This window comes from Panicum virgatum, chromosome 5K (genome assembly GCF_016808335.1).
Source record: "Panicum virgatum strain AP13 chromosome 5K, P.virgatum_v5, whole genome shotgun sequence".
Lineage (NCBI taxonomy): Eukaryota > Viridiplantae > Streptophyta > Magnoliopsida > Poales > Poaceae > Panicum > Panicum virgatum.
The window spans coordinates 18,356,946-18,374,878 of record NC_053140.1 but is presented as its reverse complement, the minus strand read 5'-3'; the positions used below and the strand labels follow the sequence as shown (position 1 = coordinate 18,374,878).

Sequence of the window (17,933 nt, the reverse complement as noted above, 5' to 3'; positions counted from 1 at the left end):
TCGGTATGGCCCCTTCGGGATGGCCTCTTCGGGACTAGTAACTACCTAATGATGTCATAAATCACTAATTAACTAATTATAAAATTGATCACTAATCTAATTTTCTTCACAACTTCAGTCAGCAGGCACAGTAACAGAAACTGTAGGATATAAGAGGGAATACTCTTGTCCCCACCTTCCTCTTCATTCCTTAATTTTGGGATGTCCATTATTGATGCTTTATTTCCTTTGACTAAGTAATGAAAAACATATATGCTCCCGTTGAAGTACATTCCATCTAATATTTTCGTTTTCTTTTATCATTATTACAAACAGTATTCAAACATCAGCCAACACAGAAAATAAAACAAATTAACATCTTTTTCCGAATTTTTTGATACACTCGGTTTATTTCATTCGCCTCAAGAGAAACAAGCTGACGTAGTAGAAGTCATCACACGCCCCTGAAGAACGTCATGATACATGACACACTCGAGCTGTCCACACATCGATCCCTCTATATAGCAGCACGCAAGCTGCTAGTTCGTTGCAATATCGTTGAATTCTTCAGCAGAGTCGTCGTCGTCGCCGCCGGAGCTGCTGGTCGTCATCTGAAGCTCGATTCCTGCCGCGCTGCTGCCGCTGTTGACGACCCTGCAGTTGAGCCTGATCTCCCCCTGCGTTCCCGTGAGCACCTCGATGCTGCCCATCTTGACCATGGCCTTGGCGAACTTGCTCTTCCACCGGCTCTCGCTCTTGACGAACTCGTCGACCGATTTCTTGAGCGTAGCGTTGCTGAGCAGCGCCTGGTCCGACGTGAAGAGCCCCAGGTTGTTGGCGAGCCCGAGGTAGTACTTGTTGTCGAGCACCGCCGGCGTGATGAGGTCCATGTCCGTGGTCGTGTTGGGGACGAATTGGGTGCTGTTGGAGGGGCAGATGCTCCTGAGCAGGAAGGCGTAGGCGGAGCTGATGGCGGGGTCGACGTCGCTGGCGTTGCTGAAGCCGTAGAGGCGGTTGGTGAAGGAGGAGCAGTGGGAGCGGCCGACGGTGTGCGCGCCGGAGAGCACCACCATGTCCTCGGCGGTGAGGCCCTTGCGCGAGAAGTTGCCGACGAGCTCGGCGGCGTTGGAGAGCGGGGAGGGGAGGTTGTTGAGGGCGTCGGTGGCGTTGGAGACCCTCCCGTCGCGCCGCCCGGCGGGGACCTTGTAGGTGAGGTTGTTGCCCGCCAGGGCGACGCTGTCGCGCGCCGCGAAGGCGACGATGTCGGCGCAGGAGACCGTCCTGGGGCACCGCGCCTCGATGGCCTTCTTGGCGGCGTCGATGACCTCGAAGCCCCGCAGGCTGGGGTTGTTCGGGGCCGCGTCCTTCTCCGCCGTGTTGTTCGCCGTCGTGTCGATCAGCACCGAGCCGTCGCAGCCCTGCGGACGTGGCCATGAAATTTTTACTCTCTGACGTACTTCGTGATCTTAGTTACTTGCATTGCATCCCAAGTGGCTTTTTAGGGAAATAGGGAATAGGGAATACTTGCACCATAATTTAGTTCAATAATACAAATAAACCGACTACGTGTAAGCTTCACGATGGTACTTCTTGACCACAAGTCCAGCTATAAAGATTACTGCTAGATGTTAAACCATGTGCAAAATGGTAGAGCATGTGCCACGGTCCACGATCCCAACAACTATTCGACCTTTTCTGGGAATTGTTCCTCCACATGTCTGTGTTAGGTTGCTTGAAGAGCAAGAGTGCGTTTGGTAGATTTCTCAGAACCGATTCTCCGCTGAATCCAATGGTAGTTCTGCTAAACAATTTTTCAGATAGAAGTGATTCTCTACTGATTATGTGAAATGAATTAAGAGGATAGGAGCTGAAAAAGGTAGCTTCTTCTAATTATGTGAAGTAATTCTCTATCTTGATTTTAAGAGTTTATGCTAGGCAATCAAAGAGAATCATTTTCAGCTACAGAATCACTTCTCTTAGAGATCAGTTCCCACAGAGAATCAGAATCGGAATCAGAATCAGATGAAGCTCTACCAAACAGACCCAAAGCTAAACGTGGATCAAACATGAAATTTTTGAGTTAATTACATTTATTAGCAGCAAGCGACTAGGCGTCGTTTCTAGAGAGATGCTTAATGCATGTGCAGTTGTGCAGTGGTCGCCACAAGTCAAGGTCAAGGTCATCTATCTCTGTCGTCGTAGTTGCCATACACGTACACATGTCTGCCTGGCACCAACATCAAGTAGTACAGCCATCCAGAGATTCATGTGTGCAACATCTATGAATTGGACAGTCGGCAGTCGGCAAGCACTAATCAAGGGTACCAAAACAAACATAAATGTGATTTGGGTTGCTAGCCGGCGGCCGTATCCATTAATTTTACATCCAGTCCATTAAGTTTTCCTTCGTATTATTTTTCTAAAAATAATGTTATATTTACATTCCTTATTATACTGATCAATGTCCGAAAAAGTTGTTCAGCCACTTACCAAATGAAAACTATTAATCAAGTATAAAGGGCATCGAGTACCAACAGTTCAATAACTATCGACGCAAGCTGCTCCATGCATGTGTGCTTCTTTCTCGAAAGGATATTATTGTACTCTTTAGGTTTAGTATTTATTTTATACCCAACAGTCAAAATACTGACCGAACTGACCTGATATTACTGAACCGAGTTAACGAATTACTAAATTAAGTTTAATAAAATGGTGTCCAGTAATCGCATGAAGCGGTTATTACTGAAAATTTGTTCAGTAATTAGTTGAGTGTAGCTACACCTAGTGTGTGTATTCTGCTAAAACTGATATTCCCTGCTAGCTTCGTTTACAAAAAGACTGCAAAGGTAATATTGCTGATGATCCCTTTTGTTCCTTGCTTTGCTGGCAGGACCTCTGCCTACTTTTGCCTTTGCTCAAAGCTAGACATCGATCATACGTACAAAGAAACCCCGTCAATCCTCCAGGACCCAAACAACTCACTATATATCGGCCGTAAAATTCGTCATTTGCTCATCAGGAACGGGAAGTCACCAGTGCAGCTAGCTAGCTAGGAAAGCAAACAACAATAGAATAACGTCCACTGCACCCCTTTAGGTTTCATGTATCCTGATTCCTGACTTACGTTAGATGGCTTCTCTTTTTTGTGTGTGCAATCTTTTTTTTCTTTTTTCCTTCTTTTATTGCTATGTTACAAAAAAATGAATGTTCATCCGTCTAAACTGCAAGATCACGATTCACGATCGATCAGTTATGTATTGTCCACATGCATCTGTGCCGTCACTGTTATTGTATTTGGTTGTACCACAAAGAGTAACTAGCTAGATGTGGTTCAGACTTCAGACTTGCATTTCCCGGCCGGCCGGCAACACATTTTAGCAAGGAATATGTGCAGTGCTGGCCAATATGCTATGCATGGTCATGGTCATAACCATCTTTTTCGCCTGGGACCACCAGAAACAACTAAAGCTCCTAGAGATGCATGTGTGTAAAAGCAACCGATAATATCCACAAGAAAGCTAAGACTCGGCCAGTCGGCAGGCACTAGTCAATGATACCCACACAAAATGTAAACGGGGTTAGGATTACTAACTGTATTTATCATGCACCTAATTCTTTTAGGTGTATCGTCCATTAATTAGCTCATTTAAAATTTTAAGTACAGATCATATATATACTCGGTGCTCGTCGATCGAGCCGATCAGCGCGAGTACCTGTTTAATTTTATTGTAAGAATTGTTCAACTGTCCATGTGTGTACTACGCTAAAATAACTCTGCAAAAAAAGTATTGCTAATATCCGTCTCTGTGTTTCTTTCCCTTGATGTGCTTAGAACAAAGAAATCCTATCGACCTCAATAGAATACACCACAAGGTAGGCAGCTTTGTAAATAAACAGTGGAAATGCAAAAGGCAAAAAAAAAAAAGAAGGAACAAAAAAACGTATAGCAGAGGCACAGCACATACCCTGACAAAACAGTCATGGAAATGCAGGCGGATGAGGCCAGCGGCGATGCCGCTGTTGTTCTTGAAGGCGGCAGCAACCGCCTGCTGCACGAGGGCCTCCGCCGACGGGCAACTCTTGTTGTAGAACCCGACCTTGAGGCCGGCACCTATGGCGACCTCGGGGAGGAGCGCAAGGATGGCAAGTGCAGAAGTGGTGAAGAAGGAGAAACCCTTCATGTTGGCACTAACGGAGCTTGCTCCAGCTGCTGGTTCTTTTGGCTGCCTAAGCCTTTGGGTGTCATGGGGGATTATATATAGCTTGTAATAAAGGATGCATGGGTACATTTGTTTCCCTTATTATGAAATGGACGCATGGGTAGACGATTTGTCAAATAACAATGTGAAAGAGGTACACCCAAGTGGCGCGCCATTGCCCTAAAAAAAAGTGGCGCGCCATTCGATTGCTTTGTTCTCCTCTCTGATACCATGGATGCCCCCTGCTAGCTGCCCGGCCCCATGTGTGGTTGAAGCATGCTGTTACATGGGTGTGCGGAGTTCAGACCGAGCAACAACAAGGAATCGATTTATTTGTGTTGGTCCCCAAGGAAGAAAATAACCGAGTGTGTGGACAAGTTGATAAGACAGGCCGGGAATCTCTGATGTTTCGTTCATCTTTGGAGGTAGTTAAACGACTACCAAGTTGCTATAGCCTATAGGATGATATATATTATTCAAGGCTTGGTAGGTGAAGGACCTGTAGGGAACAGGTTGTGTGGTGGACTCTCAAGTCTCAATGGGCAACTGCTACTCTTCTCATGAAGTTCAGGTTTGGTATTCTCAAGTTGGTGTATTAAATATTGTACTCTTCGAGTTAGTAAATGAATTGATTGCCGACCATCGTTGATGGTCAATTTCATTGAAAATATTAAGTAAAGTTCACACCTTGACATCACCTCTTTCTTTATGCTAACCTGTCCTCAACTGTCCAAGCAATCGATCTTCGCCGCTGAACAGAGGTGAAGTTTCTTCTTTGCTGCATGCAGGTAATCAGCTGAACGATTTGGTCTTGGCTCTGGCATCGGTGTGCAAATTATGGTTGTACTCGTAGTCTCCTACCAATGGTGTACCGGATCGCGGTCAACAAAAACAAAAGGAAGCTTCACGCATTGATTACAATCATCTAGAATTACTCGGCGGCATCAACCACTTTGCTTTTTTGTTCTGGCCCGAAACACCATGGATCCTTTTACCTTTTCCTTTCAGTTTTTCATTCAAATCTAAATGCTCGATTTGATTCGATCAGCATGGACTAAATTGGGCACACATGCTCCTTTGCCTTTGAACTTGTTTAATTTCTCTTTATGAAAAGACTTGACATGCATTGGCTCATCGTTAGCATGTTGCCACACACGCCAAAAGAGGTGTTCAACAACCGAATGTTCTTTGCTTAAGTATCTATCCCATCTCGTTGCGAAAAGAGAAGAATAGCGCCTCTAGTTCCGAGCCCGGACACATAGATTTCAACTTCGTTTAAGTTACAATATAAACAGAACTTCATGTCCATTGTTTGCTCCTCTCAAATAATGTTTGTATAAATTGACAACGGGCCGGAGAGAGGTCGCCGAACCCCTCACAGGTTCACCAAGTTCGATTCCCGTATTTTGATTAGGCAAATCCGTTCATAACATGGGAACCTAAGATCCCCCCCCCCCAATATATTACCTTAATACATAAGTATTGCAACTACCTTCCAAATTAAAGGTCTTTTAACTTTTTTAGACCTATAGTTAGGAATGGAGTTGAGACGGTACATATTTCTCTATACTAAGGACCTGGCACAAAATGGATTCTTGAATTCATGAAATCTATATCTATATACTATAAAAGTTGAAACAATTGAAATCTTTTTTTCACTAAGATTAGACCCACCGTACCCCTCATAGAGGTCCCACTTGTCAGACTAAATGTTTGACTAAAGAGAGCATTGCTACTATTATTCACTATTCTCATCATATGTGTGTAATTTTGATTCTGGCGCACATATGATTTATTGCTCGGGGCGTGACATCCTCCTCCCATGGCTGCTCCTTTCTGATCCCCCCAATATAGCACCCAATACTTGGAGGGGAGTAGCAAAAACAGAAACGAGAAGAGTAAGAGGAGCTTAAGGAGGTGCATCTTGGGGGGCAAATTTGCTTTCCCCCCTCACTCCCCGCTGCCTAGGGTTTTGGGGAAAACCCAAGGTGAGCTAGATTTACCCTTTCCCTACACTAATTAGGCATTCGTGGTGGTGTTTGCCCATGAGTTTTAGTGGATTAGTGGGGAGAAAGGACGTTTTGGTGTCTCTCTACGATTTTAGATTCACTATTTTATTGTAGCTGTGTTAAGAGGATGATTTGGGCTACTTAGAAGCTGAACTAAATCATGGAGTAAACTACAAAGTTGTAGGGGACATCCAGATCTAGTGGCTCGTCAAATTTTTGTGATTTTAGCCTAAGAGATTCAAGAGATATGGACTTTATGAGCTAGCTGTCATTTTCTGATGAAAATTTGGACAGGGCTGTGAAAGTACATCTAGGCCCGTTTAGTGGGTTTTGGTGGGTTAATGACACATACTTGTGGTACTAATGGTTTTATTGAGAATCATGAGTAGGTGTTAACAAGAAAGCAGAAGCTAAGTTATGGAAATAACTACCAAAAAGGAAATGAAGGATATAAGCGGCAACTCATGGAGATTTAATTTTATTTTATATTTTGAAATTGAGTTTAGAAATGCCGTACTATGAACTATCAAGAGGGACATGATTTCCACTGACTTGCATAGAAAAGGTGCTCAAGATGACCTAACAAACCTATGAGAGACACTTTTGCACTTGCACTCCACATGGAAATAGTTTAAAGTGCTTTCTCTGCAAATTGTTCGGAGTATCCGGAAAATCTTCCAGAATGTCCGGACATGTTCAGATTGTCCGGAGAATTCTTTGGAATCTCCAGAACTTAAGTGCACAACGGCTAGTTTTGGGGGAAGGGGTATAAATACCCCCTCATACCCCTTCAGTGTTTCTCTCTCTCTCTGACCTGTTTCGAGACTCCCTTTGTTCTGAGCTTCCAAGAACTCTAGATTTCATTCCCCTTTGCCTTCTAGCAAGATTTAGTGAGGGGATTGAAGGGAAACTTGTGGGAGAGCAAGAAAAAGTGCTAGTAAGCTGATTTCCCATCTCTTGAGCACCTCGTTCTTCGTCAAGCCGGTGGATTTTGTGTTTGTTACTCTTGGAGCTTCAAGCTCCTAGCCGGCTAGGCGTCTCCCATTGAGCACCCAAGCTTGTGGAGTGCCTCGGGAAGTTTGTACAACCTCGACATCAAACAAGAGCCCTTAGTGACTTTGGTTGCTAATGGGAGGCTGGATAGCTCAATGAGTAAGTGTACTCCTTGGGTGCCTCAACGGAGACGTAGGTTCTTTGGAACCGAACTTCGGTAAACAAATCTCTGAGTACTTGTCTTTGATTCTTGAGATTTGTCTTAGTTTTTGGTTCAAACGCTCTATCTAGTATTTGCTCTCGATCTACTTGTTGGAGAAGATTCGTTTGCAGCCGGAATTTTACTCAATCTACTTTTGGTCAAGGTTTGATTGGTCAAGTTTGTTTTCAGCTTGAGTGTTCGGAATCTCCGAAAAAATCTCCAGAATATCCGAATATCTTTGGATATTCCAGACAAATCTCCGAAGACTCTGAAGTTTGCTGACAGGTTGCTATTTGGTGTAAATTTTTTCAGTCTCGACTATTCACCCCCCTCTAGTCGACATTAAGGATCTTTCAGGCTGGATCAAGAAGGTTTCAGAAAACCTTAAAGGAATGATTAGACTTTTCACCCTTGAGGAACTTGTAATACTTTTCATTAACTTTCCATATTGGTAAATGTAACATCCTAATTTTCAAATTAGGAACCTAAATAAATTTAATTAGTTTTGTTATAGGTTCGATAAGGTTTTTATTTGATTTATCTTGATTTTAGAACATTTATCGGGAATTAAATAGAATACTTAGCTATAAATATAAGGAAAATAGGTTTGTGCATTTTCATGCTGGCTTGCATCTTTTATTATTTGTTGTTCAAATTGAATTTGAATTCTTGAATTTAAATTTATTTAGAATATGTTTGTTTCTTTTCAAGAAAATGCAAAAACTTTTCTTTTATTTCCCTCCCTTTTGGCCCAATCCACTCTCCCTCTTCCTCTTTCTTTTCTATTCTCACCTGGGCCAAAAACTCCTCAGTCGGCCCCGTTCTCTTTCTTCTCCCGGCCCAGCCCGCTCTGTCCTCCCTCTCTCTCCCTCGGACTTTCCTTCACGCATAATCGCTTGCCGGCCTCCCTCTCTCAGACCCTCTCTCACCTGGGCTGCCTTCCTTCTACCTCTCGCCGAGCCGCACTCAGACTCGGGGAAGAGTCCGACTGTGCCCCGCCACTTCGCGCCTTGGCGCGCACGCCAAGGCAGCCCGGCCGCCCCTATAAAATGCGCCGCCCTGCTCCCCTTGACCCGCATCCACAGTCGCCGCCTTCGTTGCTTGAGCTCGAGCTCGGTCGCTTCGCCGCTCCTCGTCGACTTCAAGCCTCGCGTCGAGGTGAGGCACGGCGCTGACCTCTTTTCCCTCTCCTACTCGCTCTTCTCGGCGCGGAATTGCTCGCTGGCGCCGTCGCTCCGCTCCTCGCCGCCGCAAGCTCTGCTCCGCTCGCTTTAGCCCGAGCTGCTGCCCTAGATGAGTTCGCCATCGCCCCCGCATGCTCCATGTGCAAGTCGCTCTCGGCATCGAGCCCCGGACGGCCATTTTCGGCGAAGTCCGGCGACCCCCCCTACCGCGCACCGCCGCCCTGCTTCACCGTTGGCGCTCAGCGCCGCCCTAGCCGTCGGATCTGGATCAAACGGTCCGGATCGGATATAATCCATGTTAAAACCCCAGGTTACCAGTCAACCATGCCAGATTTACAAAAGATCCCCTCTATTTTATGAAAACTAACCTGTCGTCCACTGCAGTTCAAAAGAATTTATAAAACATCCCTTTCTTTTATGTTTTAGTCCCTGATCTTTTAGGTTTTTCGCAGTTAAGTCCTAAACCTTGTTTGAGCTAAAACTTGAGCGTTTTAGCTCTGTTTTCGATGATTCTTGCGCTCAAGTGATCCTTGTGAGGTGTACAACAGTTTTGTAACCTCGTTTTGTACTATTTACATTGATTGTACTGTTTCTTATCTTTTGTACTTGTTTACTTGTACATACTTGTGTGGTGCGTTAGACGATCCGCAGTTCGAGGAGCAGCAGCAAGTTCAAGGGTTCGAAGGATCGGAGCAGCAGCAGTTTCAAGAAGGCAAGTGGCCCTTGATCATACTTTTGTCCCTGGAAATTCACTAAGCTCACTTTTATTTTATACGCATGCATGAGTCTATAATATGATGGGACCTGATTAAGGACGTGACTAGTTTGTTTACCCTTCCTCGATCAAACTTGGGTTATTTAATTAATGGGTAGAATTGCTAGTTGCTTTTACATCGGGACATGTTTGGTTTAATTTTAATAGAATGGATACACTTGTTACTTCATGTTCTCAATGGCTTAATGTTGTTAAACAAGATCATGTGATTTAATTGGACCATGGAGAACCACGTAGGAAAACCGTACAACCACAATACAATATGGCTCTGGTCTTGACTGATTAATTAGAAACTCTAGCTTATGATGATCTCACCAAAAGTGCAAGAGGGGATGCATCATTGGGTATAGCTCTGTCCTCTTAAGTGGTGTAGACCTGCCCAAGGCATCACTCTTATTAGGAAGTGTTGTGGCCGCTTTGACTTGAAACCTTAGCGGATTGTCACAGCTTAGGGAATCTTTGTAATGGTCTCGTAGCGTTTCCTATGCAATCATACCTCGGAAGTATGATATTGTGCTTGGCCCGCACAGTGTAAATTGGGTATAAAGTTCTTTGAACTTTTACGCGAATCGTGGCGAAAGTGTACAACCTCTACAGAGTGTAAAACTGATATATCAGCCGTGTTCACGGTCATAGCGGCTTGGACCCTCACATGATAATTCAACTTGAAGACGATCTAAATCGATGTTATTTATTTATGATGCTCAGTTATTTATTTCATATGCTTATCTTGGGGGATAATTGTATATACTTATACTTAGTTAATGCTTACTAATAAAATTTGATCAATTAAAAGTGTTTAATGCAGTTAAACTGTGTCGGCTATTCTGTTGACGCAAAAATTAACACACTAGAATCCGAGGACAAGTGTTCGCCAAGCTTCGGAAAGTCAACCAAGCGTGCCAGTCAATTTGACCTGTTATTGACAAGGGATAAAACGAAGTCAAATTCGAGAGCGTATCGGCTGGGATTCCGAATATCTCTCACACAAGCGTATCGGCAGGCTCTGCCAATACAAAAAGACGAAAAAAGAATATTGAATGCGGGTGCGTAATAAACGAGCGCGTCGGCAGGATCAGCCGATGTGGAAAAATGACAAAATCAGCTAGGAGTAGCCGATTGCACGTGTATAACAAGATCTAAGCTACGAATGTGTAACTCAGATAATGCAATCTTGAAACAGATCTAAACCGGCTTTCAAGACAACAGAGTGTTATTGTAAGAACTAGAGTCGATCTAATATGCTTCTAAGCGGGTAGATGTGATAATGGCCAAAAACATAAGAAAAACCTACAAATCTAGCCGATATCAATAAATTGTGAATACATCTAGACGAAAAATAGCGATGCGCCCGAGATCAAAGCCTAGATGAACTCGATAACTTTTGAATAGATTTGAACGAAGCCACAGCGATACGGCCGGTAGCTAAGGCTCAAATATACTCGGTAAAACGAAATACTCACCAACAAACCAAGTCGCTCGAATGTGAGACGTCCTTGATCAACTTGAAAGAACTCGTCGAAAAGAAAAGAAGAAAGGCGAAGTCGCCGAAAAAGTGCAAAGGAATTGTAAAGTGTTTGTTGTATTGGATGTGCATCAAGTTTTTCCGATCCCTTACAACTGATATGTATAGCCTAGTGCTACCAAGTTCTAGCCGATTATGGCAAACATTACTTGACTAAAAAAAAGACTTCCTAATTTTAAACTATACTAAAATATTACAACCGAATCTCAGAATCCTTGCAGATCTTGGATTTCCTTTTCTCCCCCTGATTCATCGGCAACTTCTTATCGGCCGATCACCAGAACAAGCGGATCAGCATCTTCAAAGAAAATTCCTCTCGTCCATCGGACGGATCCCATCGGCCGATTCCAACCCTGTACATTTTTTCGGTTTCTTTCAAATCAGCAACCTTTCCTTTATCAAATCATCTTTCTTGACATGTGTCAAAAAACGGTGTCAACACATGCCCCCCAGTTTCTGAATAATTTACTTTGCTCCGAAATTAATTCTAATCATGATTGCCAACGTTCAAAGAAATCTTTGTTCTCCAAGCAAATGACCTGTTAGATTCCCATTCTGCACTCGGAGCCAAGGCTATAAATATCTCCGCCTTCTTTTTCGCTAGCACTTTTACTGTCGCTCTCCTCTGCCTTCTCTCGCTCAAGAACACACAGGCTCCACCGCCATCTGCGCAACCAAGACACCCTCTAGGGTTTGAAGATTCAAGCTCGAGGATCACTAGCTCCGGCAATGGCGTCCGTTTCCGAGATCCCAGAGGTACATTCAACCCCTGCGCCCTCATTTTATTTCCAAATTTTTCTCTGATTTCCCAATCTGCATCTCTTATTTCCACCTTTATTTTTAGAATCTTGGTGGCAATGTAATCATCCCACTAGAAAACCAACCCAGTATGATCTGCTTCTGTCCTATGGGCAACCCAGATCCCACTAGCATAATCAATCTAGAGACCAGCAGGATCCCACTCAAGTCCTCCTATATGAATCTGGATTGGTCTCAGGCCTTCAGATCTTGGCCGAGTATTACTCTGGGATGGAGGAATTGGTTCCGTAGGCTGGCCGTTTTGGTCCGATGCCATCAATGCATTCATGTTCAATCATGGGTCAATGACACCAACCCTGATGGATGTCGTGATGCTCACTGGCCTGAACATTCACGCTCCTGATAGATCCTTCCATCTCCTAGAAAAACCTCCTTCAAGATCGAGACAAAGAATATTGGCGGATGGAAAGGATACATCGGCAAGAACATGAAAACTGGATCAGTATCTGTCAGGGAGCATACTGCATTTCTCAACATGTCGCTTGAGAAATTTATTTTCTACGGCAAAACCATTGGCCCAACAGACAACAATCTCAGGCTGGCAGACATTTTGGCCAATGGAAATTCTGTCCCCCTCGGCAAACATCTCTTAGGGTCAGTTTATCATCTGCTCTATCAAGTACCAGTCAGGCTCAGAAACAATCAGCCGATCACCAACCTGGGAGGTCCCTGGTGGTTCATCCAATTATGGTTGCATATGTATATGCACAAAACTATGGTAGTTAGCTTGTCAGAGATGGAATTTCCATCAGAGGAATTCTCTGAAGAGGAAGAAACAATTACTCGCCGATGCACATCATTCGGCGAAGCAGCCATCATGATTGCCAATGATCCCAAGATCCTTGGCATAACCGACTTCTTCAAGTGCTTCTACAATGGCTGTCCAGAAACTTCCACCATCTGGTTTGCATATGAAGATGAGAAGGTCATTTATGAAAATCCCTTTAAATTCCAACTTGATTCCTGGAAGACAGATAAAGATGCCACAGAGATCATGAAAGAAATAATCTCCCCAAGAATTCTGCCAGTCAACTTCACAGCTGGCAAAGATATCCCTAGTTTCAAATTTTACAACCCATCAGTGGCAGCCAAACAACTGGGATTTGGCCAAGTGCCACCCCTTCCTTTCTTTGCTGGCAAAGTTCAATTTAGGGGAGCTCTCAATAGTGCCTTTTCTTATGATCAGCTGAAGAATTGGGAGCCTGACGTTGATATGACAGTTCTGGTCGATTGGCAAGTTGTACCTTTCACCCCCACTCCTTTTACTCAATGGTGGTCAGAATGGCAGGAGCACATTTTCTGCAAAGCTGCCAATCTCTATTGCATCGCCCTGAATGAGAACTATCAGGCAGCCGATAATGAGGTATAAAATCAAACCCATTCCTTATGCTGCATTATAACGTTCTCCATTTGTATCTTCTATCAATTATCTGAACAGGACGATGGCATTGATCCCCCAACCATTAGCAGAAGTGGTCAGCCGATCCACTATGCTCCGCCAGCTGATAAACCAAATATCGGCTATGGTGCTCCAACTCTGACAGATGTGGCCACTGGGAAAAAACGTAAGTTGTCCTACACCAAAGTGACAACTCGCAAGAAGAAGAATTCCCCAGGCCTATCTTCAGCAGCAGCAGCATCTCAGATAGATGATTCGGCAAATCCTCCCTCTCCTCCTTTAGAAGGTAAAAAATCCTGAACCTCTTATGATTCTCCTCCATCTGAATAATAATTATATCTTTATTTTGCAATTAAGATGCCCCTGAAGATCAAACTGGAGGAGAAGAAGATTTTCATAGCACACCCCCTCACAAACCATCAACCATTCAGGTATTCGTTCAGCAAATATTCAAACTCTTCCATGACCCCGAATTTTGACATCACTTCTCTTTAATTTCTTCAGGTGCAGCATTTACCCCCAACTCCCAAGAAATCCAGGGCAGACTCTCCATTAATACAGATATAATTTCAAAGCTTGCTTATAAATGTATTCTGCATATTTCTAACAATCATTTTCCAGCTTGCCGATCATGCATTATCTGGATCATCTGGCCAGCCAAATACTGCAATTCCAGCTTCTTCATCACGGCCCCCTATACCCGCTAGCTCCAACTTCGATGAGATACATTTGAAACAAGTAAGTATTTTTCCCTTTTCGGCCGATTTCACCATATCTTTTATCTTCATTGGCCATTTTAACTCTTATTCTCCTTTTAGGCACAAGAGTCTCCAGACAACAGCTTGTTTTCCTTCTAGATTGGAGCCATCTCCCAAGAGGAAGGAGAGAAAGCAGCATCGGCCAAATCGGCTACATTATCTGACGAAGTTAAGGCTAAACTTCAAGAAACACTCCAGTTTTTGAACCAAGACATGGGCCAATTACTCAGAAATGCCAAGCCGATTCGCGCTATTCTGGAAGATCTGGAAGGCAAGCTTCTAGAAGCTATTGAAGAGGCATTAACTCCTGCAGCCTTCATCGAGAGCCACCGCGTGCAAGTTCTCAAGGCTCAGAAGCAACTTGCCGATCGTCTCCAATAAGAGAAAACTGCCAAACAGAGGGACAACTCTAAGGCTTTAGCAGAATCGGCCGTTGATGAAATCAAGTCTCTGAATGACACCCAAGCCGGCATCCTAAGAAACAAAACTGCACTAGAAGCTGAACGTGACCGTCTTCTGCAGGAGCTCAATCGAGTAAATCAAGCAATAGACACTGTAGATCATGACCTCTCTCAGATCCCATCGGCCATCACCAGACTCGAAGAAGAGAAACAAAAACATGCACGCCAAGCATACCAGGTTCACAAGAGTCTACAGCCGATTCCTGGCTCGTCGGTAGATGATAATCAAGTAATCGAAAACGTTGATCAGATTCGCCTGCGTGCAATAAAAGTGATCCGGGAGGCTCTAGGATTACTGTAAGAACATTCCATGTACTGCAATCTCAGAAATCGCAAACAGTCTAATCTAATCCTAGAAACATGTCTTTTTATGATTCATTGCTCTAAGGGCGACTCATATCGTGTCGGCCATGTCACAACCGATGCATTCAACTTACAATCGGCTTTTACATATTTTTGCACTAAAGGCAATACTCCTTAGTATTGGCTATTACTAAAAAATCCGGCCAATGCCATAATCGTCCATATCCTTCATCGATCAAGATTCATCGGAAGAATCTCCAGCTTTCATTGATGCGACTTCATAATCAGCCATCAGAAAGAAATTCTTCTCCCATGCTTGACCAGAACGATAATTCATGTGATCGATAATTCATGTGATCATAACTCACTATATGGGCCTCAGCTGATGCCACACTGAACGATGAATTGGCAGACACTATCTCAATAGTATCATCAACCCATTGAATTTAGCATTGATGCATAGTAGATGGAATGCAACAATTGGCATGAATCCAATCCCGACCCAATAATAAACTGTAGGAATCTTTGCCATTAATAACAAAGAAAGTGGTAGGAAGGGTCTTACTGCCAATTGTCAGATCGACGCATAATGCCCCAAAGCAGGCGATACAACTTCCTCAAAATCCTTTAGCATCATATCAGTCTTTGTCAAATCATCCTGGCTCTTCCCAAGTTTGAGTAGCATAACATAAGGCATTATGTTCACAGCTGCACCTCCATCAACAAGCATCTTTGTGACCGGTTTACTGTCAACAAACCCTTTCAAGAACAATGTCTTAAGATGCTGCCTCTTATCATCTTCTGGCTTTTTAAATGTTGCTGGTAACGGTTCCAAATTCAACTGAGCCATAGCCTTTTCTAACTCTGGCTCACGATCTCCATCACATGGCGCCATAAAGTCCTTTGGCATTACGAAAACCATGTTAATTGGCGCAGCCAATGACCCAGAATCTCGATCGGCTTTCGGCTTAGCACGCCAAACTTGTAATTTGACTCCTTTCTTGTTTAGAGTCTGCTCTTGCTCTTCCTCTATGGTCTCCAGCTGGCGTAGCCTCTGAACACGTCTCTTTTGCGATCTGGTCAAACCCCCTGGACACCATTGAGGTTGACTTGTATGATCAGGTTCACGCTTTGGATCTCTCCGCATCGGCTGATCATCTTGCACCCTGTCATCGGCCATCTATTCTAGTCGATCATGTGCAGGCACTCTTCTTCCAGCAGGATCGCGTAGCATGGTCCTGCCCCCCAATCAATCATGCACCGGTACCTTTTTTCCTAGCCGATCATGCACAGGAGTGCGCTCACGTCGATAAGATTCATCAACATGATGTGGCCTTTTATATGATCGGCTGCCTTGACCATTGCATTCGGGACAATCATATGCCGATGGCAAGGTCAACCCTTCTTCCCAGCAATAGACAAAGAAAGGACACCTCCAATGATCTTTCTCACGACGTGCCTCCTCTTCTTTGTGCTGCTACCTTTCACGATCATGCTGGAACTTGTTCAATAGCATTTGAGACGTGACACATCTACGTGGCGCCGAAGAACGTTCGGCCTCTTCCTGTGGACCCTTCCATTTGACCTCATCGGCCGTTATCTACGCTTTGGGATCAACAGCCCCAGATTTCCTGACCGATGATGACGTTAGAATCTTGGCTTGAGGAGGACCTTTGTCTCTAGCCACGTCTACCATGTTCGTGGCGAATGGATGCTGGTCAATCTTCATCATCCTTTTGGGAGTTTCAAACTTTAGCTTCCCTTGCTCAAATGCCAACTGAATTTGCTGCTGGAAGACTTTGCACTCATTTGTATCATGGGATGTGGCATTGTGCCACTTGCAGTACTTCATATTCTAGAGCTCTTCCTCGGATGGGATCTTATGATACGGCTTCAATTTGATCAACCCTTCTGACAATAAGAAGTCAAAGATCTTGTCGGCTTTGGTTATGTCAAACCCGTATGACTCGGGCTCCTTTTTCCCGAACGGACATGTCACCGACTTCCTATTATTTTGGATCCATTCAGCTGATGCGACTGTTTCATCAGAATCATTATTAGCAGAATATTCTACATAGTTTATCTTCTTCTGAAAAGGCTTTTTGGACTCATAGCGTCGAGTCTCTCCTGTCATCCGACTCACGATCTGACTAATGCTCTCAAACTCTTGCGATGCATACTTATCCTTGATGTGTGGCAAGAGTCCATTAAAAGCCGCATCGGCCAACTGCTGATCGGACAGTACCAAGCTATAGCACCGGTTCTTTACATCTCTGAACCTTTGGATGAAAGAAGCAACCGATTCATCATTTCTTTGTCTTAAGCAAGTCAAATCGGTCAACTTCAACTCAATAACTCCAGAGAAGAAGAACTGATGGAATTGTCTCTCTAGATCGGCCCAATATAATATGGAGTTTGCTAGTAAAGTGGTGAACCAAGCAAAGGCCGATCCAGATAAAGACAAGGAGAACAACCGAACTCTGAGTGCATCTTGGTTGCCCGCTTCTCCCAATTGTAGAAGGAACCTGTTAACATGTTCTATAGTAGAAACTTCTCCCTGCCCTGAGAACTTAGTAAAGCCGGGCATCTTGTACTTGTGTGGGAGAGGAATCTGATTGTAAGCCGGAAGATAAGGAGTCTTGTACATAATAGATTGCTGTTTCGGCCTTAAGCCAAACTGCTCCCTCATCACTTCAGCTATCTTAGAAGAAACCATGTTTGTTGAGTTCGTCATCATTGCAGGTTGTGGTGACATATGCATTATCGGCTGTCGAGCCGATTGCATCTGATGTTCTTGTTGAGCCACCCGATTGGGTGTCTGCTGAGTTGCTGGTGGTTGGGTCGATGGACTAGCTAACTGCTGACCAGTAGACTCCTTGTATGGGACATTGACGTATCGCAATTGTCCAGTTGCTTGATCATGAAAAATCCAATTTACTCCATTCTGGTGAGGAGATTGTGAAAGCAGAATTTCTGTAGGAGACTTGGGTTGGAGCATAATTGTGAGACGCTGCTATGGTGTCATCGGTGGTGGCGCCGATGCATTGAACTGTGCAGACATCTACGGATTCCATGCATTGTGTGGATTCAGCTGTGTTGCCGATGCATCTTGCTAGGATCCCATCAGCTGAGTAGCTGATGAATCGTTCCGAGGAGTCATCGGCTGAGTTGCCGATGCATTAAACTGTGTTTTGGGTGGTGGAGTGAATAACTCAGGTGGCATACCATATCCAGTAGCAGGATTCCACCCTTTTGGAAACCCAGACGCAGATCCATCTTGCACAGCTGTAGGAATAGGTGGAGTAGTTGTGTAGACAGGAGCTGTTG

At 44.2% G+C, this 17,933-nt stretch overlaps 1 protein-coding gene across 1 annotated transcript; it reads right to left on the bottom strand.

Annotated features, from left to right (window-relative positions):
- Positions 1-251: 251 nt before the first annotated feature.
- Positions 252-4,315, bottom strand: LOC120706791 (peroxidase 5-like). Its single transcript, XM_039991518.1, has 2 exons — positions 3,945-4,315; positions 252-1,397 (listed from the first exon to the last, which is right to left on the bottom strand). The coding sequence occupies exons 1-2, from the start codon at positions 4,266-4,268 to the stop codon at positions 519-521; spliced, it is 1,203 nt and encodes a 400-aa protein (XP_039847452.1). The 5' UTR covers positions 4,269-4,315; the 3' UTR covers positions 252-518.
- Positions 4,316-17,933: the final 13,618 nt, after the last annotated feature.

Excerpts from the sequence above, each read along its gene's own strand:
- LOC120706791 (XM_039991518.1), bottom strand. The coding sequence starts at position 4,268 with ATGTACCCATGCATCCTTTATTACAAGCTATATATAATCCCCCATGAC. Across the intron at positions 1,398-3,944 it reads TCCATGACTGTTTTGTCAGG|GGCTGCGACGGCTCGGTGCT; the intron begins GTATGTGCTGTG and ends CCACGTCCGCAG.